At 41.2% G+C, this 25,673-nt stretch overlaps 1 protein-coding gene across 1 annotated transcript in view; it reads left to right on the forward strand.

The window, feature by feature from the left end:
* Window positions 1–11,566: 11,566 nt before the first annotated feature.
* LOC121536020 (storkhead-box protein 2-like) overlaps window positions 11,567–25,673 on the forward strand; it is a 59,104-nt gene continuing 44,997 nt past the window's right edge. Inside the window, exon 1 of the mRNA XM_045206375.1 lies at window positions 11,567–12,593. Within this exon, the coding sequence (XP_045062310.1) occupies window positions 12,284–12,593 (310 nt within the window). The 5' untranslated portion in view covers window positions 11,567–12,283. The remainder of the gene's footprint in view (window positions 12,594–25,673) is intronic.

Genomic DNA, 25,673 nt, shown 5'->3' on the forward strand with positions numbered 1-25,673 from the left:
GTGACGAAGGAAAGAAAAGTTGAAATAAATCATTCTCTCTATTATTATTCTGACATTTCACATTCTTAAAATAAAGTGGTGATCCTAACTGACCTAAAACAGGGAATTTTTACTAGGATTAAGTGTCAGGAATTGTGAAAAACTGAGTTTAAATGTATTTGGCTAAGGTGTATGTAAACTTCCGACTTCAACTGTATCATATGATATGTTATGAATTGCAGTTCGTACAGTATGTTACGAATTGGAATTCGTACAATATGTGACACATTTGCAAAACATACAATATGTTACGAATGTGCAAAATGTATGATATGTTACGAATTCGCCAAACGTATGATATGTTACGAATTACAATTTGTTGTGGCTAATGTTAGATAGGTGGCTAGGTCGCTAACGTTAGCTAGCTGGCTAACATTAGCTCTAGATGTTAGGGTTAAGGTTAGGGTTAAGGTTAGGAGTTAAGTTAAATGGTTTAGGTTAGGGTTAGCTAAAAGGGTTAAGGTTAGGGAGTGGGTAACAGGTGTGCTATCTCGATTTAATAGCTGGGTGCTCTGCCATATATGACAATAACTTCAAATGAAATCTCAAGTTCAAGAAACATTGGGAAACTCCAAAAAGTTTCTCGAGACAGGCTAAACCATTTCGGCAGTTATGCCTTCATCAGAGCATCAAAGCAACGGATATTTCACTAGATGTATAAATGTGAAGCATCCGGTTGGCGTTTCCACTCATTACCAAATATGGCGATGAGAGGAAACCCAGTGGCCAGCAGTGGGAGATAATGGAGCAAAATGGATTTTGGCTGACATTCTACTCTTTTTTTTATCGATGAAACATTTGATCTCCATACAGTTTAATGTTTCCAAAACTAGAATCTGTAACAAACAGAGTGGACTGCGTTTTAGTTTTGTAGACTTTACCCTTTGCCAAAGTTTCTAAAAAAGGCATTGTTTAGAAGGAATGCAAGGGCGAATTTAGTTATTGCACATGCACACTTCACAGAGTGGAAATATGCAAAAAAGGCTAGAGTGCATTAATAGGATCTACCCACCTCATTGGTTGTTCTGCCCACTATGATTAATTTATTCCCATTGGAAACGACTGTCACGACTTACGCCGAGGCTGCCTCCCCTCCTTGTTCGGGCAGGCTTCGGCGTTCGTCGTCACCGGCTTACTAGCCACTGCCGCTCCATTATTCATCATTCCATTTGTCTTGTCTTGTCAGTCACACACACCTGGTTCTTATCCCCTCATTAGTCCATGTATAAGTGTTCCCTATGCCCCCCTTGTCCTTGTGGGTGATTGTTTATTTGTGAGAGTAGTGTAGCTCGGTGGAGCTACTCGTACCTTATTATTGCCGGGGTAGATATTTCCCCTGTGCCTGTTATTGTTGGAGCTACCGTTACCTATTCTTCACCCGGTTTGATTTTACACTGTCATACATTCTGGGTACGAAGAACGTGAAGGCATACGCACTGTCCCAGCTGTATGACACAGAGGAGAGGCCCAGAGACAACACCCCCATACTCCCGGCCTCCTGCATTGTGGCGCCGGCAGTATGGGCGATGGACGTGGATATAGAGCAGGCATTACGCACAGATCCATCTCCACCTCAGTCTCCAGCTGGGCTGTGGTACGTGCCTGCTCTTATCCGTGATTGTTGATCTTCTGGGCACAAACGTCACCCTCCTCTGGTCACCCAGGTATCGGTCGTACAGTGCGCTGCCTGATCGGAAAGTACTGGTGGCCTACCTTGGCTAAGGACGTGAGGGTGTACATCTCCTCCTGCTCGGTGTGCGCCCAGAGTAAGGCACCTAGGCACCTCCCAGCAGGTAAGTTACAACCTTTACCAGTTCCACAATGACCATGGTCTCACCTTAGTGTTGATTTCTTGACTGATCTTCCCCTCTCCCAAGGTAACACCACCATCCTGGTGGTTGTGGACCGCTTTTCCAAGTCCTGCCGCCTCCTTCCTCTGCCCGGTCTCCCAACGGCCCTGCAGACTGCGGAGGCCCTGTTTACTCACATCTTCCGGCACTACGGGGTGCCAGAGGATATAGTGTCCGACCGAGGTCCCCAGTTCACGTCCAAGGTTTGGAAGGCGTTCATTGAACATCTGGGGGTCTCGGTCAGCCTGACCTCTGGGTTCCACCCCGAGTCAAATGGGCAGGTGGAACGGGTAAATTAGGATGTGGGTAGGTTCCTGCGATCCTACTGCCAGGACCGGCCGGGGGAGTGGTCGGTGTTCTTGCCATGGGCAGAATATGCCCAGAACTCTCTCCGCCACTCCTCTACTAACCTAACGCCATTCCAATGTGTTTTAGGTTACCAACCGGTTCTGGCACCGTGGCACCAGAGCCAGACCGAGGCTCCTGCGGTGGATGACTGGTTTTGGCGCGCGGAGGAGACGTGGGACGCTGCCCACATTCACCTCCAGTGCGCCGTGCGTCATCAGAAGGCCAACGCTGACCGTCACCGCAGTGAGGCCCCGGTCTTCGTACCGGGGGATCGGGTCTGGCTCGCGACCCGGAATCTGCCCCTCCCCTGCCCTGCCGGAAGCTGAGCCCGCAGTTTGTGGAGCCGTTCAAAGTCCTGAGGAGAATCAACGAGGTCACTTATAGGTTATTACTTCCCCCTGATTACCGTATTAACCCGTCGTTTCATGTGTCTCTCCTCAGGCCAGTGGTGGTTGGTCCGCTCCAGGAGTCTGAGGTGTGGGAGGTTCCTCCACCTCCTCTGGACATCGAGGGGGCCCCGGCGTACTCTGTCCGTTCCATCCTGGATTCGAGGCGTTGGGTGGGGGGCCTTCAGTACCTCATGGAGTGGGAGGGGTACGGTCCGGAGGAACGGTGCTGGGTCCCGGTGAAGGGATATCTTCGATCCCTCCCTGTTGCGGGATTTCCACCGTCGCCATTCGGCTCACCCTGCTCCGCGTCCTCCTGGCTGTCCCCGAGGCTGGAGCTGCGCGTCAAGGGGGGTACTGTCACGACTTCCGCCGAGGCTGCCTCCCCTCCTTGTTCGGGCAGGCTTCGGCGTTCATCGTCACCGGCTTACTAGCCACTGCCGCTCCATTATTCGTCATTCCATTTGTCTTGTATAGTATCTGAAGATTATGCCTTTGTTAAATGTTTTTCATGAAGAAATGGAATGTTGTTTATGGTAGTATCAAGAGGGAATGTTTTAGGTGTAATACCACATACCACAGACAGGAGGTGGGTTGTAGACAGGGGAGACTGGTGATTGGCCAGAAGAGGGAGTCACCCCTCTTTTTGCATTGTTTATAAATAGGGGTTAAACGATGAGACTTCAGAACGGCCATAGCAATTGGAGGAGCCGTTCTCCGGACAACGCGTGTCTGTAATTTATGCTGTAACCTCGTGGTATGAATAAAAGCCTCTAACACGATGCAGCATAACGGACTCTTTGTTGATGGCAATAATTGCCACCATTCATCATATACGACATAATGGCGCCCAACGTGGGGCTGGTTTTGCGTCTCCTCTGTGTTTCAGTCAATCGCCGGGCTAACTCTCTCTGAGGCATGGAAAAAGGGTGAGTGTTCTTACCGCTTCGGAGTTTGTTAGATTGGATATGACTTGTGTACACTGAAGAGATGTTCCATTATAACCTGGCCTCGGTGGCGTTGTTGCTGGTCGACTAGAGTCTGCTAAAATTTATTTCATTGGTAACGGGTGACAATGGCAAATTTAGAGCAAAAGGAACGGTAGAAGTTTATATTTCATTGGTAACGGGTGACAATGGCGATTAATGTTGGGATACGTATGCATTTTTAGGGCACCGTTAATCTGGTAAAGACCTCAAAACGGGGCGACTCGCAGGAGTGGGCCAGAAATCCGGGGCTTAGTTAGACTGAGTCAGGTTGATTCCTTAAGCGGGAATTATGAAGTGAATGGTTGTATTTATGTTATACTCCTCCTCTGGTCGACGGGAAATTGGTTGGGGGTAACCTCTTGATATGAGATTCATCTTTCAAGGCAGCATAAAGTTAGACGGGGAGAATTGGACGATTATTTATTTGGCAACGGTGCAGGATATTGATTTGTGTAGTAGGCAGCAGTTAGCTAGAGGCTAAAGCTCATTCTTCATTGTTTCAGGTCACGTGGTACATCGTGGCTAATGCTAAAGGCTAATGCTAACGGCTAAATGTGTGTTGTGTCACCGTGTACTTCAGGCTAATGCTAACGGCTAATGCTAATGCTAATTGTGTTGCGTGCTACATGCTAACGTATCCTTAGAGATTCCGTTGCGACGGGTGAAAGTCTCTTAAACTTGTTTATGTGTTTGTAAGTCAGGTTATATGTTTTGTGAGCGCTGGTAAATGTTGGTTGACTAGGAGGGGAATGGAAGGTACAGCTGGACTGTTATCCGTTTAGTGGAGGTGAAAACGTGTTTTTGATTGGATGTGCGCATGTGTGATTTTACGGGGCTAAAAACTACAACATGTGGTTATGTGCTAAGCCTACAAAGCACGGCATTATGGGTAAGGGTCATAGGTCCCATGTGGGGGGTCGGAAGGGACAATAGTCACAGAATAAGAGAGATTTTGGGGAAAAATCTCTTAGGTGTTAAACGGCTGTTGTTCGAACGGGAAACTATTTGGCGAGATGTAGTAAAGTTATAAATCAAATATATGTTGACGGAGTATAATTAATTAAATTAAAAGACGATTAAAATTAAATGAAATGTTTTGGAGCGATTTATGTAATAAATGATATTTGCGCATGCGTGGGATTCTGCAAAACAACACATTGGTTAAACTGCAGGGGGAGACAGAGGAACACAGACGACGGAACAAATAGGCACAAGGAGAGTTTAACACAAATCTTATAAGTTTAAACGGCGGTGGGTTAAGATGAAACTTGTTTGGGTACCTATTGAATTTATAAATTAAATATATGGTAACGGATTATAATAGAGTGAATTAGATAATTAAATGACGGATTAAAATCAATGTTTTTGGGCGATCTATAATTAGTCCTGAGTTAAAGTCTTAGAACGAATGTAGAACGGACGAATATTGAATGTGGATAACTTGGTTAATTGCATAAACTGCTGAAATCTTGTGTGTTTCTATGTTTTTGAAATATGAGAGGAACAGGGAACGGCGAGACGAGAGAGAGGAGGGGCTGACGTGTGCGTGACGTGACGTCACATGACGTGACAAGGTGTGACGCAGGCAGAGGATCAGATATCAGGCTAGGCTACAACATTTTCCAATTTAAAGAAATGTGATAAAATGACGATTTTGCATAGGCTTGGCAAATACTATTTCATTAAAAATTGCATTTTGGATGCTCTGTGTATCACTGGGGTTTGATGGGAATTGGAGTAATGATAGGGTTAAAAGCTTTGTTTTTGGGATTGCTTTGAAGTTGACTAATTTACTTGCATTTGATGGGTTGTGGTAATATAGTCAACACTAATGGATAAAATGGGAAAGGATAGGAATAAAAATTGGTTTTAATTATTCATGATTTTTAATTGACTTATTTGGATTTATTTGGAGTTGTTAGGTTTATATTAATAATTTAAGGGGGGAAGCCTACATAGGCTATATAGTTTAAAATAAGATAGTTCACAATAAAGGAATAGAAAGGCTTGTTACAATGGGGAAAAAGATATCAGGACTATGAAAGTCATTACACGAGTTGAAATAGGGGTAATCCTTTAATTAAAGTGTTGCTAGGGTATCTGGCAAGTGAAACAAAAGTTGCCCTTCATTCTCAAACAGAAATGGATAAAATATGTCAGCGATAAGATAGGTTTAAAAGTAGAGCTTAGGGAGGTTTATTCTCAGTTTACAATGATCATCCAGGAGTGATTATTGCATCAGAAATATAGATTAATAATAGATAGGGTACCCGCAGTAACAACGATGAAGATGAATCCAGAAGACGGAAGAAAATGAGATGTCTGGAACGTGAAGGAGAAGAGGATGATGAAGATGAGAGTGATTGATGAGAGGTCATGGGTGGAGGTGACTCTGTGATCAGAGGGAAGTGGCAAGAGAGGAAAGAAGAAATGGATACTAGAGATTTGATCTCTGATGAAAGTTGAAGGTACAAGAGCAAAGAAGAAATGGAGAAGTGGAAGAAGTAACACGACTGGATGAAGACCTCAAGAATTGAAGGAGAAGAATAATACAGTGAGGCCAAAGGAAAGGCCACTAGTAAGAAGATGATATTTCAAGAACAGAACTTAGAAGATAACCTTTTGAAGAATACTGATATGTCAACAACGAGAAAGAACAAGACGAAGAAACTCTGAAAACTCAATCATACAACTGGTGGAGAAGAGAAGTTTTGGTTATGAAGAATCAGAGTGAACCGAATCAACAATCACTGTTACAGCTTCAACTGAACAATATCAAATGCAATTGTACCAGCCAAGGGGGGGTACCAGATGTTCCCTATCCACAGCAACAAGTCAGGAGGAAACAAGGGAACATTTTTAAGGAAGATACAGGGGCAATTCAAGATCACCTGTTCTCCAGGTGAACACTAAATATTCTAGAGTGCCTAGAATATCCGGAAGGGGGGTATCAGCTGAGAGCATCGATTAGAGAAGAAGAGAAAATAGCCAACAATTGAAGTAAAAACAACCGACCATTAGAAGTGATAGTGAATAGGGGAAAAACTTATCTGGGTTCAGCCTAAAGAGGTTAAACATATCACTCTGTAAAATAAACTAATTAGGTTAGGATAGGGATTGGAAGTAGTAAAACAGTTTAAATACTCTTAGGGAATCAATTGAGCTCTGCTATAGAAGTCAAATAGGAATTAAAAGAGACAATATACCAATGACATTGTAGGAAGAGATGGATGGTGTAAATTGAAGTGTTCAATCAGAGGCACACTAGACGACTGACTGTCTGGTAGAATATTTTAGTAAGTAGGGTTTTTGGGAATCATTTGCTTAAAAGATAATATCATAGGAAGGATGATAATGTATTAGATTGCCTGTTAGACAATCTGTCTGAGAAATAAACTTAATAGGGGTGACTGTTATTTTGGGTTACATCCTTACACCAAGAGATTTGAGGTTAGGCTAAAGGTGTTTAGTCGGTTTTGCCAAGTCTGTGTAAAGGAGTCAGGAGCAGGTGGGGAATTCCCAATCACGTATTCTAAAAATTGGTGGGGAAGGGATTTTGTCAATAAATCAGTGGGAAAAGGTTTTAAATGTTATGAGAGAAAAGATTAGATTAAAATAAGTTAGGAGTAGATTAGGGTTGAAGGAATTCTGAGACAGTAAGATAAGTTTTAAAGTTAGTAGTAAGAGAGAGAGAGAATAGTAATGAATGACACTTTAGAATAGGAAGATCAAGGTAATTGGGGGTACCTTTTGTTATAATCAAAAGGTTTAAAGTTTAGAGGTAGAACTGAAAGGGGGAAAAAGTGACACTAGTGGTGATTGATGGAAGTACAAGTAAAGAGTTCAGAGCTTTGGGAAAACTAGGTTGATTATAGGGGTCCAGCATCAATTATAGGGGGAAAATACTGTTATTAGGGTTAGGAGAATAATAATTATAATATGCCATTTAGGATGATGACGTTTCTTTCACAGAGAGAGAGAGAGAGAGAGATAATCAGGGAGAATGTGTGTACTTATCTAGTGAAAGCATACAAATTTGTTCCGGTTAAGAATTATTGGTTAAAGGGCTATGTAATTTGTAAGGTGACGCTTATAATGGAAGATTTGAAGTCTGTAGAAGTTTCCACAGTCACAGAGGGAGTTAAGGATAAGTTTATTACAGTAGTCACTCCAACAGTGAATAATACACATAGGATATTGGTAGCTTTCCCACTAGAGGGAATTAAGGGTTTTAATTCATCAACTAAATCAACGACGTTAATGGTAACTTTGGAAAGAAATTAATGACTCAGGAGTTTATGTTACGGATGGAGAGGGCTGTCAATGATAGTACGAATAGGATTAAAATAGGAGAGCAGATATTAATAGAAACAATATAGATTAATCGGAAAGGGAGAAGAGAGATTCATCATGGAAGCTGCAGGATGGGGTCTTTTGATTTTGATGACAGAGGGGGGGGGCATCTGATCAGTGCTGCTCGTTCCTCTGTTGTGAAAATTAGAGATAGATTAACTCATTCTGTAAGAATCAGTGAGGAATCTTAGGGGTTGATGTCTGTTGGAGATGCCAGCCCAAGACGTGTTGGACGGTTGCGCAGCCTCTAGCGGGTCTGGGTCAGGGTTATGCTTTGTCATGACTGTGGTATCGGCAACAGTCATTGACAGATAAAATAATGTAGTTGTCAGAACAGTAGGGTTTAAGTGTTCTTGGGTAAAGGGATTACCCTATGGGAATTGTTAAATGGGAAAGGAAAATCAGGTAACAGTGGAAACCTGAAGTATTCAGGTGAAACAGTGAGGATAAAAGTTGTTGTTGTTCTAATAAAACATATGAGGTAGGGGTATGTTTATGGGAATATAGGTTACTTTTTATATACCAGGTAGTAAGAAGAGCAGGACTTTGATGGTTAAAAGATTAGCTTTTGACTGACAATGTGACTATGGGAATTTTAGAGATATTTGGTGGGTTTGTGATGATAGAGTATATTCTTACCCTATGGGGGGATAGGATGTTGTTAAAGGTCAATGTTTAAGCTTCCATATGAGGTTTTTACCATTAAAAGAGGAGTGGTACGAACACAGAAATCTGAATCTAGGGTTAAAAGGATGACATGGCTACATGTCATAGTCTTCAAGCCTACCATTGGAGAATAAGTCTAAGGGAGAAGGGGGGACTTCTTCCATGGTATAGTGTAACATTTGGGAAGATCATATGGATAAATATTAGTTATACTTTGAGTCCAGATAGGTCAGATAATATCACTGGGGTTATAGATGCATTATAAGGGATGTGTTTGAGAGATTTGATAGGATTTGGTTGCAAGATCAGTTAGGCCAGTAGGGGCAGTGATGGGTCAGATTTTAGTTTCAGCTTTGATAACACTGTGTGATGTTTGTACTGACTTTTGAGAAAGTTATGAGATTGAGATAGGTTGGAGAAGTGGTGCCTGGAGACAACACTCAGATGCCGGTGTTGACTGTTCCTGATCTGGATAAACATGGACAAGTGGAACTGATGGATAAATATCCTTTTTGATTATTTGATCATTTTATTTTTATTGTTTTAAGGAAAACATTTTGTGGGCTGATTTTAGTATGATTTTAGAATGATTTTATGAATCAAGGGGGGATAGGTTAATGTGATTCATGCATCATTTATGTATCATTTTTTAAATTCTTAGGTGAAATTGAGGTTTAATTTGAAAGTGGTTGTTTTGCAAAGGATACTGTTTGGTCGTTTCTTTTCTTTTCATTCCAGAAGCATTTGGGGGAACATGTGACTCAAAGACAATATGAAGGGACAATATGAATGGAGGAGATGAAACAAGGAGGGTGTGGCTGATTTCATCATCAACAAGTCCATTGGAGGAGGAGACTACGGAGGAGATGAAGTGTAGTGGACTACATTCCAGTGGATGCAATGAAATATAGACATATTTGATGTGTAATACATAATGGTGTCATATTCTTAGGTATTGATTTTAGTAGAATGATGTTTGATGTTATTGAATGCAGATGAGGATCTTAGATGCTTTTGTTTATTTCGATGGGGTTAGGGAAAGGACGTTTAGGCAGGGAGAGATTCCTTTTCAAGTCCTATGGGTTGACCAGCTTGAGAGTGGATGTTTCTGGATAGGATTTTGTTTGCAGGGGAAACATGTGTATTTGGTGGCATCATAGTTTCAAATGTATTTACATGGTTTATGAGTTTATCTGGAGTACCGCGGTGGTTGCCTGGGGCAGAGGGACCGTGAGAGAATTTTACTGTCTTGATTGATGGATGGATGGATTTGGAACAAAGGTTGCCGGACAGTTTTTCGCTCTCACACTCCATAAAGATTTATTCATAATTCATAGTAATGTGTTCACACTTCATAAACAGTTATTCATATGTCATAGAAAGGTATTTACACTCTAGAGGAGAATGTTTTTGGTTTAATGTTAAAGATACTCAATAAGATAAATTGTTACTAGTCATAATCCTATTCTGTTTGTTTTCGAGACTTAGTTTAGTCTCGAAAGGGGGGAATATAGTATCTGAAGATTATGCCTTTGTTAAATGTTTTTCATGAAGAAATGGAATGTTGTTTATGGTAGTATCAAGAGGGAATGTTTTAGGTGTAATACCACATACCACAGACAGGAGGTGGGTTGTAGACAGGGGAGACTGGTGATTGGCCAGAAGAGGGAGTCACCCCTCTTTTTGCATTGTTTATAAATAGGGGTTAAACGATGAGACTTCAGAACGGCCATAGCAATTGGAGGAGCCGTTCTCCGGACAACGCGTGTCTGTAATTTATGCTGTAACCTCGTGGTATGAATAAAAGCCTCTAACACGATGCAGCATAACGGACTCTTTGTTGATGGCAATAATTGCCACCATTCATCATATACGACACTTGTCTTGTCAATCACACACACCTGGTTCTTATCCCCTCATTAGTCCATGTATAAGTGTTCCCTCTGCCCCCCTTGTCCTTGTGGGTGATTGTTTATTTGTGAGAGTAGTGTAGCTCGGTGGAGCTACACGTACCTTATTATTGCCGGGGTAGATATTTCCCCTGTGCCTATTATTGTTGGAGCTACCGTTACCTTGTATTGCCAGGGTAGATTTTCCCATTTGCCTGTTTCGCTTGTCGCTATCCAGCGCTATTTGTGTACGACAGAATAAACTCTGCATTCGGTGATTACCCTCCTGCGCCTGACTCCTTCTATCACACTCATCACAACGACAGGCTCTGGCAGAGGTGGGACAAAGTCATTGTTATGCAAGTCACAAGTAAGTCTCAAGTCTTTGCCCTCGAGTCCCGAGTCAAGTCGAGTCAAAGATGAGGCAAGTCCCAAGTCGAGTCAAAAGTCAAAGCCATCAAGTCTCAAGTCGAGTCCAAAGTCCTACATTTTAGTTTCGAGTCATTTCAAGTCCTCTTAGCAAGCCTTTGCAAGTCATTACAAGTCCTCGTAGCAAGTCTTCTCGAGTCATAAGGCGCAAGTCCAAGTCAAGTCACGAGTCATTGATGTTAAAGTCCAAGTCGAGTTGCAAGTCTTTGTACATTTTGTCGAGTCGAGTCTGAAGTCATCAAATTCATGACTCGAGTCTGACTCGAGTCCAAGTCACATGACTCGAGTCCACACCTCTGGGCTCTGGTCTATCTTGGATTAGTTTTTAAAATCTTTGCTTCTATTTTACGTAACCATACCAAACGTAACATATCATACTAATTTGAGTGTGTCGAATTTACATTTACTATGTTACGTCTAGTCTATGAGACCAGTCTGCCTACACAGGTAGTCTATAGTTCCATCGCATGTCATTTGACTGTCAAATATTTATATTTTCACCTGTTGCAATGCCCCTGTATGGAGCTCGTGATGTTCAGAGGGTTGGCTGTAGGTGGAGTTACGGTCAAATATTTGGTCGTCCTGTTCCTCTTCGAAAAGGCTTCTATCTTCTCAAAGAACCGAGGGTTTGACTGAGAATGGTATACTGTAGGCTATGTGTCAGGCGTTTTCCACAGAACAGAAGAAAATGTAACCCAGTTTGGTTTATTTATTCCTTTTTGGATGAATGCGGGGAGACACGGTGCGCCCTCGTTGAATGTGAGGCTGCCTTTGCGCACCAAATGAAGTCATGAACAGCAGAACGATGAAGTCATCGCCTGCACTTGCAGCTATATTCCCTGTGCACTGATCGATCGACGTACACACACAGCAGAGGGGTTCTCGCCGTCTGGGAAAGTATTACGGATAGCCTTCCTTGGGAAGTGGGTCATGGAATAATCGGTTCACCTATTTTCTTTGATTGGCTATATGTGAAAGCTTGGGTTTGAGAGTTCATTTGTCTGTTCAATTGGTATGCTACTGTCGCCTGATAAAAACGTTTGACATGTTGAGATTCGTTTTTGGATACAGATAGCGAGAACATTTCTTGTAAGAATAAGCTATAGCCTACATTTCCATTTAGCGTGATGCAGATCAAATGTGTGCTGTCAGGTTTATTGTTTGGTAGACTACAGTTTTCAATAGGTCTAAATCAAGATTGAAACATCAAGAAGATGTGCTCGTTTTGGAAATATATCAAAGTACGGAATAAAACATATTGTAAAACATGCTACTCTGAGAAATTGGACGTTGGTATCATTCATGGTGTGGCGGAGAGCGAAGCACTTTGAGACATGAATACGTTTCTGCAGATCGCGCCTCACTCCCTGGCCATAGTGCTGTCTCGGGTTGGCGCCGAGGTAACGGACAAACTCCAGCAACATCATACGGGCTATGAGATATTTGCCGACTTCAAAGCCGTCAACATGCAGCACTTCTGGAATAAGAAAGTGACTGATGCGATATCGGAGACTTTCTTCCTAGGCTGGATTGACGAGGATGTCCTGCTGATCCAAGGGAAGGAACACCACCTCGAGGTGCTCAGAGACGGATGGACAAGGCGGGCCCTCAAACCGCCCGGAGGGTTCGAGATCAAGTGCATAGGTAAGACTGTACTCAATCAATTTTGTAGGCTATCTGTGATTATCATCATAATGCCATCCAGGCAGGTTGTTGTCACTTTTTTGTTTTGTTTATTGAGTAGCCTAAGGTACGTTTCCGGTAATCTGAACACTGTTGTGGTCCACTCTGCACAATAGGATAGTGCGCCTCAACTTTAATGAATAACAGTTGGCCTTTCCCACTGGGCACACACTGGTTGAATCAACGTTGAATTTCAATGAAATTACGTTGAACCAAGGTGGAATAGGCGTCGAATTGACATCTGTACGCAGTGGGTTGTGATCAAATGGAATGTGTGAGACTCATGGCGCCCAGGAGGAGTAATGGAGAACCCTGAGGTCAGCAGAAGAGTAAAAGTACAGCTTAATTTATAACCCACCCAGTGGTTTGCTTAATTCCCACTTTCCTCACCATTGTTCTGCAAGTAAGGGAAACATGTGTGATGGGACTTTGGAGTTTCTCTTGAAATTAGTGGGATCTGTTTGTATTTCAGGTAAACAATCAGAGCAGTAGAGATGCACATGTGGATAGAGCGAGTGGTGTGTGTGTGTATGATGAAGTTTGGGGACATGTGAAGTTGAACCGAGGTTGTGTCTAGTGCGGGAAAACTTCAGGGTCTCTCACTCATAAATGCTTTGAAAGTCTGAACAAAATCTGCTTTTAGGGAGAGTAGGCTATTTGTGTGCTTTTTTAATGTACTGTAAGCAAGAAAGTAATCAAGAAACCAAATACCTATTGAGAAACACCATTGCTTTGTCACAATTGCTCCTAACTCAAATCAGGAATTGGGAAGAGACCAAGTTCAGGACCATGTAAACATCTCTCTCTCTCTCTCTCTCTCTCTCTCTCTCTCTCTCTCTCTCTCTCTCTCTCTCTCTCTCTCTCTCTCTCTCTCTCTCTCTCTCTCTCTCTCTCTCTCTCTCTCTCTCTCTCTCTCGTACTCTCTCTCTCTTACTCTCTCTTGTCCACATCAACAATTTCAAAGGGATGGAAAAACAGTAAAATATTGATTGAGAAAAAGTTTCAAACAAGGGGAGATTCTGTGCTTGTTTGTCCATGGAGGGGGATACCATGCCCTCCCTTACCCTACCACCGAAGCAGCCAGCACTGATAAGCTTTGGAATGTTTCCCTAATAGCTAATAAATAACCACAGACGAATACAGTCTCTAATCTAATGAGGGCTCTATATTAATGCTCATGCAAGCTGCTAGTGCTACTAGTCTTGCTTGGCCAGCGCAGTGCTGAACATACTACGGATGAGGAAGACTGTCTGCTGACCCATCTTTCATCTGACAAAACACAGTCATACTGTATCAGGTTCATGTCTTACTGAGTGCTGGAAGTTTAATTCATATTCACAACAGTCAATAATCACATGCACATTGACTTGAATTAAAGGTGAGGAAATAGAGCTTTTGAAATTGAAAACAATGTTTGGCTTTGGATAGCAAAGTTCAGAGTCATAAGTTGGTCTAACCTATTAAGTTTGTTTGGTTGGAGTAAGCTGGTCTTATACTCCCATATCTGGAGAAACTAAGGTGGGGCTTATAATCACTGGCAGATTCCAGAATTTTCCACATATTTCTAATTCCAATGTTAGGTCATTCGATTCTGTATGTGGCTCTGTTGGACATTTTCTGATAGTGTTGTGTGGGTGGGCTGTACTTCAGCCCACAATCCGTATCACAGTCAGTACTTTCTTCTGCATAAACCTCTCCCATAGATATGTGGGAAGGCCATGGTTACTTAGACTATCTAGAGGTCTAGGAAAGTTGTTTCTGTTTACTTGGGATACATGTACGGTACCAGTCAAAAGTTTGGACACACCTACTCATTCAACGGTTTTCTTTATTTTTACTATTTTCTACATTGTAGAATAATAGTGAAGACATCAAAACTATGAAATAACACATATGGAATCATGTAGTAACCAAAAAAGTGTTAAACAAATCAAAATATATTTGAGATTTGAAATTCTTCAAATAGCCACCTTTTGCCTTGATGACAGCTTTGTACACTCTTGGCATTCTCTCAACCAGCTTCACTTGGAATGCTTTTCCAACAGTCTTGAAGGAGTTCCCACATATGCTTAGTACTTGTTAGCTGCTTTTCTTTCACTCTGCCGTCCGACTCATCTCAAACCATCTCAATTGGGTTGAGGTAGGGGGATTGTGTAGGCCAGGTCATCTGATGCAGCACTCCATCACTCTCCTTCTTGATAAAATAGCCCTTACTCAGCCTGGAGGTGTGTTGGGTCATTGTCCTGTTGAAAACACATGATAGTCCCACTAAGCCCAAAACAGATGGGATGGCGTATCGCTGCAGAATGCTGTGGTAGCCATGCTGGTTAAGTGTGCCTTGAATTCTAAATAAATCACAGACAGTGTCACCAGAAAAGCACCCCCACACCATAACACCTTCTCCTCCATGCTTTACGGTGGGAACTACACATGCGGAGATCATCCGTTCACCCACACCGCGTCTCACAAAGACACAGCGGTTGGAACCAAAAATCTCAAATTTGTACTCCAGACCAAAGGACACATTTCCACTGGTCTAATGTCCATTGCTCGTGTTTCTTGGCCCAAGCAGGTCTCTTCTTATTTATTGGTGTCCTTTAGTAGTGGTCTCTTTGCAGCAATTCGACCATGAAGTCCTGATTCACACAGTCCCCTCTGAACAGTTGATGTTGAGATGTGTCTGTGACTTGAACTCTGTGAAGCATTTATTTGGGCTGCAATTTGTTATCCTCTGCAGCAGAGGTAACTATGGGTCTTCCATTCCTGTGGTGGTCATCATGAGAGCCAGTTTCATCATAGCGCTTGATGGTTTTTGCGACTGCACTTGAAGAAACTTTCAAAGTTCTTGACATTTTCCGTATTGACTGACCTTCATGTCTTAAATTAATGATGGACTGTCGTTTCTCTTTGCTAATTTGAGCTGTTCTTGCCACTTGGTGTTTTACCAAATAGGGCTATCTTATGTATACCCCCCCCCACCTTGTCACAACACAACTGATTGGCTCAAACGCATTAAGAAGGAAATAAATTCCACAAATTAACTTTTAACAAGGAACACCTGTTAATTTAAATGCATTGCAGGTGACTACCTCAAGAAGCTGGTTAAGAGAATGCCAAGAGTGTGCAAAGCTGTCATCAAGGCAAAGGGTTGCTATTTGAAGAATCTCAAATATAAAATATATTTTGATTTGTTTAACACTTTTTTGGTTTCTACATGATTCCATATGTGTTATTTCATAGTTTTGATGTCTTCACTATTATTCTACAATGTAGAAAATAGTAAAAAATAAAGAAAAACCCTTGAATGAGTAGGTGTGTCCAAACGTTTGACTGGTAGTGTATATCTCAGATCTGCTTGTTTCTCTCCCTTTCCATTCTGAACACACACAGCCTGCTAGTAGATACCCACAGACCTCCAGTCATTGCCTAATGCTAGTTAGCATTGGCTCGCAAAACTACCTCTAACTTCCTTCATACTGGACACAGATATATAAAATGGTATCCACAAGACTCTTGGGAATTCGATCATTTTTAATCATTGCCAAAATCCAGAAGTATCCATTTAATGAGGGTTCTCTCACCTGCCAGAGTTTGTTTCTGTTTTTGTCGGTTTCTGTTAGATGCAGTTGTGAATAATATTCATGTCAGACATCAAATAAATCTAATAGGGCAATAATAATTCAATGCAGATCAAGGATCAATTGTCCTACCGGTGATGTGGTTAGATGTCCATGCACTTGACATTTGAAGGCCTGAAGACCAAAGGGCTGAAGTTGATCAAGCCATGTGGTGTGGGTTTTGCCATTTGTAGAATATAGAAAATCACATAAATGATTGTTTTTACATTTTCGCTTTAACCAGACAAAACTTTTAATTGATATTTGATGCCAATTGTGTTTGTCATGTGGTCTTTGGCTGATTACAAATTGCTGTAGGGTTGGGATGTCTTCAGTCCTGAACAATGTCAGGAATTGGTAAGCTACTGACTACTGAACAACTAAATACCACCCCAAGGGGACATTGTGTTTCTTTGAATGTCAAAGCTCTTGCATGTAATCTGATTTGTCGATTGCAGCATCCGGCAGCAAAAGTTTTTTGCTATTATGTGTGAGCATCCGTTGACAGTAGCCCCTTTCTCCCCATCATGTCATTATGGTAGTCACGGGGTAACGAGGGGGGTAGTGGAGGCAGCTGCTCCATGTGCATACCCACTGGGCACAGATGTCAATTCAACTTCTATTCCACGTTGGTTCAATGTAATTTCATTGAAATGACTTGGAAACAACGTTGATTCAACCAGTGTGTGCCCAGTGGGTAGGTACCCTTCATTTAACGACTCTATTTATCTGGCCCAATTTGACAGAGATAGTGGAAGAATGTTGTCCCTGGTTTTCTCAAGGTTAAAACCCACCCACACCCATTGAATTGAGGAAGGAAAGGTGCATCCCACCTCAGCAGGAAAGCCCATAGCAGCTGTGACTGTGGGGTCTATTTGATTAAACTCTCTAACTGGTTTCCAGGTTAAGTCAAAAAAATACATCCAAAGCAAAATGTGCATTCCTGTACTCAACTAAACAATGTTTTCAGATTGAAACCAAAAGAAAACTATTGCAAGTGAATTCAAACATGCTTTTTCTCGCTGTGTAGAAAAGCCTGTTGTTTTTCGACTTGTCCCGGAAACCTGGTTACTATTTTAATTGAATGAAAGCCCTTTGTTTCCATTTGCAGGCTTCTAACAAAGGGCCGACGAGAAGTGTCCCATACAGGAAGGAAAGTAGAGGGTCTGTTCAGGAAAGGAACCATGCTAAACACTGAAGCACTCGCCCCGATGGAAGGAAGAGGAAGGGCCTGGAAGAGAGAATTGGGGGAAACGATAGACGTCACAGGAATTATTCTGCCAGTATATCCCAAGTGGTAACAGGAATGACTCTGGCAGTATTTCCAAAAGTGTGACAGAAATAACTCTGACAGTGTTTCCCAAGTGGTGGGTCGGGGCCCCACTGATGCATTGAGAGTAATTCCTCTCTAGGGTTGCAACTCAAGAAAAATTATTAAAATAGTAAAAAATATAAACACTACCGGTCAAAAGTTGTAGAAAATCTACTCATTCAAGGGTTTTTCTTTATCTTTACTATTTTCTACATTGTAGAATAATAGTGAAGACATCAAAACCATAAAATAACACATATGGAATCATGTAGTAACCAAAAAAGTGTTAAACAAATCAAAATATATTTTATATTTGAGATTCTTCAAATAGCCACCCTTTGCCTTGATGACAGCTTTGCACACTCTTGGCATTCTCTCAACCAGCTTCATGAGGTAGTCACCTAGAATGCATTTAAATTAACAGGTGTGCCTTCTTAAAAGTTAATTTGTGGAATTTCTTTCCTTCTTAATGCGTTTGAGCCAATCAGTTGTGTTGTGACAAGGTAGGGGGGTGACACTGTCTGTGATTTATTTAGAATTCAAGGCACACTTAACCATCATGGCTACCATAGCATTCTGCAGCGATACGCCTTCCCATCTGGTTTGGGCTTAGTGGGACTATCATTTGTTTTTCAACAGGACAATGACCAAACAGACCTCCAAGCTGTGTAAGGGCTATTTTACCAAGAAGGAGAGTGATGGAGTGCTGCATCAGATGACCTTGCCTCCACAATCCCCCGACCTCAACCAAATTGAGATGGTTTGGGATGAGTTGGACCGCAGAGTGAAGGAAAAGCAGCCAACAAGTGCTCAGCATATGTGGTACTCCTTCAAGACTATTGGAAAAGCCTTCCAGGTGAAGCTGGTTGAGAGAATGCCAAGAGTGTGCAAAGCTGTCATCAAGGCAAAGGGTTGCCATTTGAAGAATCTCAAATATAAAATATAGATTTTTAACACTTTATTGGTTACTACATGATTCCATATGTGTTATTTCATAGTTTTGACAATGTAGAAAATAGTAAAAATAAAGAAAAACCCTTGAATGAGTAGGTGTTCTAAAACTTTTGAACAGTAGTGTATTTTATGTAGGATACTTTGTTTAGCACTGTCTTTTTCTACAGATTTGAGTTTAGTTGGTGGGTCAGAATAATAATAACAAAAGCTTTGGATGGGTCACACAATGCCAAGCTTTTTGTGGACTATCGCCTGCTGCTCATTGCTCTATCATTTGTATTTGTATTTATTAGGGATCCCCATTAGCTGCTGCCAACACATTAAAGCACTTACATTACATATAAAACAAAAGATTAAACAGTACATCATATAACATTATTACACCATTACATACATATCAACAATACAAAATGTACAATACAAAATGTATAAAAACACCATACAACAATATTACAATGTATGCGTATGCGTGTGTCTGTACCTTTGTGTGTGTCTCTTCACAGTCCCCGCTGTTCCATAAGGTGTATTTTAACTGTTTTAAAAAATTCTGATTCTACTGCTTGCATCAGTTACCTGATGTGGAATAGAGTTCCATGTATTCATGGCTCTATGTAGTACTGTGCGCCTCCTATAGTCTGTTCTGGACTTGGGGATTGTGAAGAGACCTCTGGTGGCATGTCTTGTGGGGTATGCATCATGGCTTTCCTGGCTGTAAATACAGTAGACATCACTCCCAGTTCCCTTAGTTACCTCACAAGGGCAGCAATCATAACCACATAACTTCATTTGAAGTCACTCTGAAATTATTTGTGCATGCAAAAAAATTAGTATAATATCGACAAGTTGTGTTTTAAAACAGACATTTAAAGTCAATTGAACACTTGGGTTGAACAATAGGTTTTTAAAAGATCTGGAGAAAGTACTCAACCAAAAAGATTAATACATTTTTCTCAGCTTTAATCCGTTGTTATGATGAGCAGGTTATAGGTGACTGATGTTTCAATGTCAAGCTGATGTCTTCCTCAGTGTGACCCAACACTTGCACTCAACTCCTATTTGTAGCCTAGTGCCCTATTGAGACACAACAACGTGAAAATAAACATAAGGTCTGGAGAAAGTGTGAGCAATCTTACCCTGCGAGGGGCCGATGTGGGGGCAGGCTTTTGCTCCAGCCAGCAATAGCACCTGATTCTACTAATCTAAGTTTTAATGGAAGACGATGAGCCTTCATGGAAGACAATGATTAATTGGATGATTAATAGAATCAGGTGTGTTACTGCTGGCTAGACCAAAAACCTGCACCCACAGATTGCCCACACCAAATCTATAGCGATCTATACAGTGGTGATGTGTGACATCATGGAGCAGGCTTAGTTTCTCAGAGATGTAATACCTTATGCCTCATGACATGTCGGCTTGCCCCCTGAGGTCAATGTGGGAACTGTGAGAATTATTTTTAAATAAAGGTGTTGGAATTATGCTTTTAATTCATAAGGCTTTCTCAATCCCCTAACCTGTTTCTACTTGAACGTTCACTGTAGTTTTGAAAGACAAAATTACAGACCTATAAATAATACTACACATCCTGGATGTCTCTGATGTGGAATGGAAAGATTTGAGTATTGACCCTCATTAGAACACTTCCTTCATTATGATGATGCCAGCAAATGGGGATACTCGTAAAACTAAAAGTACTACATTTTGTAATGTTTTTTACTACATGTTTTAAAAGTTTTTTTGTGTGGATGTTTGTTTGGATTATAAACTTTGGCAAAAGTTTATTCACTTGTCGTGGCAACAAAATGTGTTGAATTATAATTGTTGTCTGCCCAGGCAGCCCACATTGACAAAGCCATAGAGGGAAGTTGATGCTGCAGCTACACTGACCTCATTGGCCGATATCAAGTAGCAGTAGCTCTTCAGGTGTGGTTGTACATTGAATTAAGCATAATAAATAGTATTTTGTTTTCTCACACACGTACTTACTCTTTTCAATTTCGGCCCAACAGTACGTTGGTCCCTAGTCTAATGCTGACCATATTTTGATCTATAGTGTATGTTTCCCATACACAGGTTTCATAGAAGTCTAGAAATGCTCCATTGAACATGCTTCTAAATCCAGTACAAGGCTTAAGCTGTGTCCCGTAAACTGGACAGATTAAGCCTAGTCCAGGACTAAAAAGCATTCTGAATGGAGAATCTCTGTCAGGATACCGGACCCCTAGGCTATTCATTTAGCAAGGTGAGATCGCTAGTATTGCATTTTGTCACTGCAGTCACTTTGCTTAAAACCTGAAGTTGATTATTGATTAATTATCCCAGCCGATTGGCCAGTTTACTCGTCTTGTTGCTATTTATTATACATCATTGGTTGAGCAGAATTAGGAGCTCATTGTAATGAAGCATACAATATAAATATTAATTGCTGTATCTCTAACCATCGGTCCACTTGATTTATTAACCAAGGAGAATTCTATATTTTTAGTGAATTTTCTTATTTTATTTTTAATGAACATGACTCTTGCTGTGGGCTTTTGGTCTCCATTGCTGTAGAAAAGAAAGGAGAGGAATACAGGCCCAGTGCACAATGTTTCTTTTAAGACCTCTTCTAACACTGTACTTCTGATTCGCCAACTAAGGGGATGACTCAATTAAGGGGATTCCTGCCAGGGTCATGTTCATTAGGACATACCCCTGCAACGGAAAATGAAAACAAGAGTTTCTTATATTGGAGAAGTTCAGGTAGTACCTTCTTGTTTCACAGTTTTTTTCCCCCCTGTTTTGTGCCTACTGAACACCACCTGGGATGTATATATTCACTAGGAACCAAAAGCAAGCCGAAATGGGGAGGGACCTGGCTGAATTTGTCCATGAAGAAACTCATTTTCGTTGCAAAACGTTTTGATACGGTTTTCTACGGTGTGCACTAATGAATACACCCCTTTGGGTTTGGTCAGCAGCCACCAGGGGGCACAACACTTTGTTGCATATGAACAGTGGCCCATCTTTTGAGTTCTGTGTGACCAGATGCACATTTAAGAGCAAATACTAAAGGCACACTCTGTAAGGTGGAACAACTATCAAAGAGTGGGCCTGACCACTAATCAAAATGTAAACATTGCAAATGCGTCACACTACATTTTCACTCTGTGCTCAATGAATGACATTTTATAGAAATATAACTTTTTGTTGTGATTTAATAGTCATCATCTGTTTACAAACTGTCCAAGTGCCATAAGACAACAAAAACATAAACAACTTTGGTTATCACCAGGTAAGAGAGTTGTACTAATTTATTAAGTCATATTCTTTAAACAACTCTAGAGGTTTACAGTGTTTCCTGAATTGATTTCACACAATTCACACAATTCACACAATTCACACAATTCACACACACACGCCAATAGAAAGAAATCCCAAATGCTTGCAAAGTATGTATTTCATGTATTTAATAGTGTTTGAAAGTACATTCCATATACTCAACAAATGCTGTTTCAAATGAGTAATTACATGTAATTCAAATACAGCAGATATGTATTATCTGGCTCACTGGTGTGGAACTGAATTGATCTGAACATTGTTGTACTCTACAATGCCTGTCTTGTAATCTGTATATTTCTCATACAGCAGCTTCAAAGTGTCAGTCTTTGTATTGCTTTTCCTTGCGTCTGTTGTCTGCCTGTGCCTGTGCCTGGCTCTGTCTGTTTGTCTGTGGTCTGTTTCGTGTCTATAGCTCCAACAACAACTCTTGGCTCTTTTAAGAGATGGCACTCGGTAGCAGCTATGAGCTCATCGGACTGGGTTGTCATGGCTACGAGCGCTGTTGCAGCGCGATTAAGAAGTAAGATGGCTGGCGTGTTGCGTCTCCCCCCTCCTCCTCTCTTCCTCTCCTCTTTTCTCTTTGGTATGAATGAACTTCAGCAAATTTGACACTGTCCCCTCCATCCCCCTCCCTCCTCTCCTCCTTCATCCCTCTCTCATCCCTCCCTCCATCAATACTCATGAGTCAGCAGGCTCTGCAGCAAGCGATGGCCGCCACGCTAGAGAGACAATGACTGGGGGCTCCATTGTGAGCTGGGGGCTGTGTTCACACTCAAGAGCCCTTTGAGGGTCTTCAAAAAAAAAAAAAACATGCTTTAAGGAAGGCTCAGTTTCTGGAGTGGTTGGCCAAGTCCTTGCTGGCCAATGCACAGTCGCAGTGTCAGTCTGTGGAAACGTATTGTCGTGGGCCATACAGATGTAGGATCTTACTTTGAGAAAATCATCCTGAAGCAACAGGAAATGTGAATTATTATGTGGATTATAATTAATTTGAATTTTTGTAGGTGTTGATACATTTTTCATTATGGCAAATCAAGTATGAAATGTCACAAAGTGGAAATTAAAAAACTTTTAAAAAAAAAGCCTTTTAAAAACTAAAATACACTACAAGTTTGCATTTCCTACAAGAACTGGGTGTGAATAAGTATAGGTGGAAGGCTAATGTGTGACTGATGAATTTGTCTGACCAAAACATGTTTGAAAGTGTGACAAAAGTGTCAATAGCTGTGTCTTTTAGGCATACTGTACAGTCAGTCATAGGGTTTCTTCTGTTGACATGTTGCCGCCACATTTTGTAGTCTGCTGTGATGGCAGGGACCATGTAAGGTAATGTACTACCATTAGAGGGCAAAGTAGGGTACCTTGAGCTACTGAGAGGAGGTTATGACCACACTCAAACGCATGAACACGTATGAAATCGTATATGACGTACATCATTGTCCGCTTTTGTCCGTCAAAAGTACATCTCAAGTCAACTATTCGGCAAAGGACTGTCATTGAAAAAGCATTTTCTTCATCTGAAATTCTCAGACACAAAATCCCAGTGTGCTGATGGCCTACAGGTACGGCCACACAGTCACTGAGATGGAACACGGATGAAATCGTAGATTGCGAACATTGTCTGTTTTTGTCTGTCAACCCATCTCTACTTTTTTGGGAGGAGTTGGATACTTTAAGGCAGACATATTGTGTGACTATTTTAAATCTCAGTGTGGCCGTACCATGAAAGAACGACTGCCTCCTCTCATTGAAGCCACGGAGTTCAAGGCCGACCACAGTACTGCATGCATTGTTAGCAGAAAACAGGATCCTTATAGTGAAAGGAAAAATGGCAATCTTCGTGTGAATAAAAAAGTGGTTTGAAGATAATCATGGCACCAATAATTGCTTCTAAATACACCAAATGTATGTCCTTGAACCGATTATTTTAAAATTGCACACAGAAGAAGTTATAGGGATAATTGAGTTGCTAATGGCAGCCTGCAGTACCCCGGTCGGCCTTTAATTTGAGTTACTCAATGAGAGGGGGCAGCACTGAGCTAACCTGCAACATCACTTCCTGGAGTAGCTCAAACTGCGCATGTTATGTCTCCATGAGACGCCATTTTAACAGGCTTAATTTGGCTTCAATGCCTATTGAGTCTTCACAAAGGAATGAATGGTGTCACGTGATCAATGGCTTTGACCATTCATATATACAGTCATTGGGCTCTACCCTAAAGAAGATCAGATAGATGAGTGGCGGAAACTTAGCCAGCAGGCAAAACTGGTTGCAATTATGTATTTTTAGCAAACAGAAAAATATGTATTTACCTGGTTGTAACAGAGACTTGTTGGATCAGGTTATATGATGTCCTTTCAACAAGAACCAGTTTACAAACTAAAATGTACATAATGTGCCAAATTTTGCAAGCTGGATCCCCTGTTTGATTCAGCACACAATTCATGCATATCCAAAAGTGTGTTTAAAGTTGGGGGCAAAAGATCAAAATCATATATAGTGTCCCTTTATGTACTGTATAACTAGGCAAAATATGGTTTTGTTTACTTACCTACAGCATCATTGCTAAAGATTCAGCTTCTTTCCTTTGTATGTATCGTATGCTGTGGACATGCGGGAGGATGCAAATTGGCAAGATCCAATAAGGGCGAGCTTGGCAGATTTGGTTACTGTTGATATCTGTTTAGGACTGATATGGTCTTGTTGTTTATAATAATAACAATGTATTTTTGTTAAGGGACAGATACAATTAAAACATTGACACATTAAATCATTAACATTCAGATGCATTGCACCATCATGCTTTAGCTTGCACTAATTTAAAGCCCATCGGTCCCTAGATGGGCTTTAACATAGTAGAAAGGAAAGGAACATTTGTGGAAAAGTTATGTCATCTTGCTGAATCTACATTAAAGGCCCAGTGCAGTCAAAATTCAGTTTTCCTGAAACTAACACGGCACAAGTGTGGAACATTTGATCAGTGTTATTTCCTTGAAAGTTGCTGGTTGAAAATATAATCTACAGCAGGTTTTGCATGGGTGGAGTTATGGCCTGCCTAGTGACATCACCAGGTGGTATAAGTTAATAGATCAATAACAAAGAGGTTTCCAAACCTATCTGCCAATAACAGCTAGTTTTCAGGTTACATATCCTCCCATTAGGCCCCTCCAATTAGGTCACTCACTCTAAGGACCACTCCCAGATAGTCCAAGCACAATTATTGCTTGAGAAATTGTTGTTTTGTGTTTTTTGTTTCTTTTTGACCATTTTAATGGAAAAATATTACAGGGCACTTAATTGTTACCCAGAAATGATTTGATATTGAGATAAAAACATCTGAAAGCCTTATGTGCCCTTGACATTTAGAAAGTTAAAGCCAAATTCATGCATGTCATTTTGAGTTAGTTAAAAAAGATGTTGCATAAATAACATGATATTGGTTTACAACGGTGATTAAATGGAATCCATGGTGCAGAAGTCATTATATTGCAAGTCATTGCAAGTGGTTTTAGTCCTATATCTTTCAGAATAGTCAAGAGTTCATGCCAGGACTCATGGAGGATGATGCCTGATAATAGCAACATTACATTGAATTCTCCCCCTAAAAAGTTTCATCTAATTAGGTGTGTGTGTGTGTGTGTGTGTGTGTGTGTGTGTGTGTGTGTGTGTGTGTGTGTGTGTGTAGAAGCCTATGTGATCTCATTAGTTTGTCTCTGCCATGGCCCGTATTAATTATTAACATCCTTGAAATACAGAAAATGTCAATTTTGAGGGGAAAGGGAATAAACACCTTTGGCTCTGTACATACTCAAGTTGTACAACTGATGCACAACGCA

Source organism: Coregonus clupeaformis, chromosome 22, assembly GCF_020615455.1.
Source record: "Coregonus clupeaformis isolate EN_2021a chromosome 22, ASM2061545v1, whole genome shotgun sequence".
Lineage (NCBI taxonomy): Eukaryota > Metazoa > Chordata > Actinopteri > Salmoniformes > Salmonidae > Coregonus > Coregonus clupeaformis.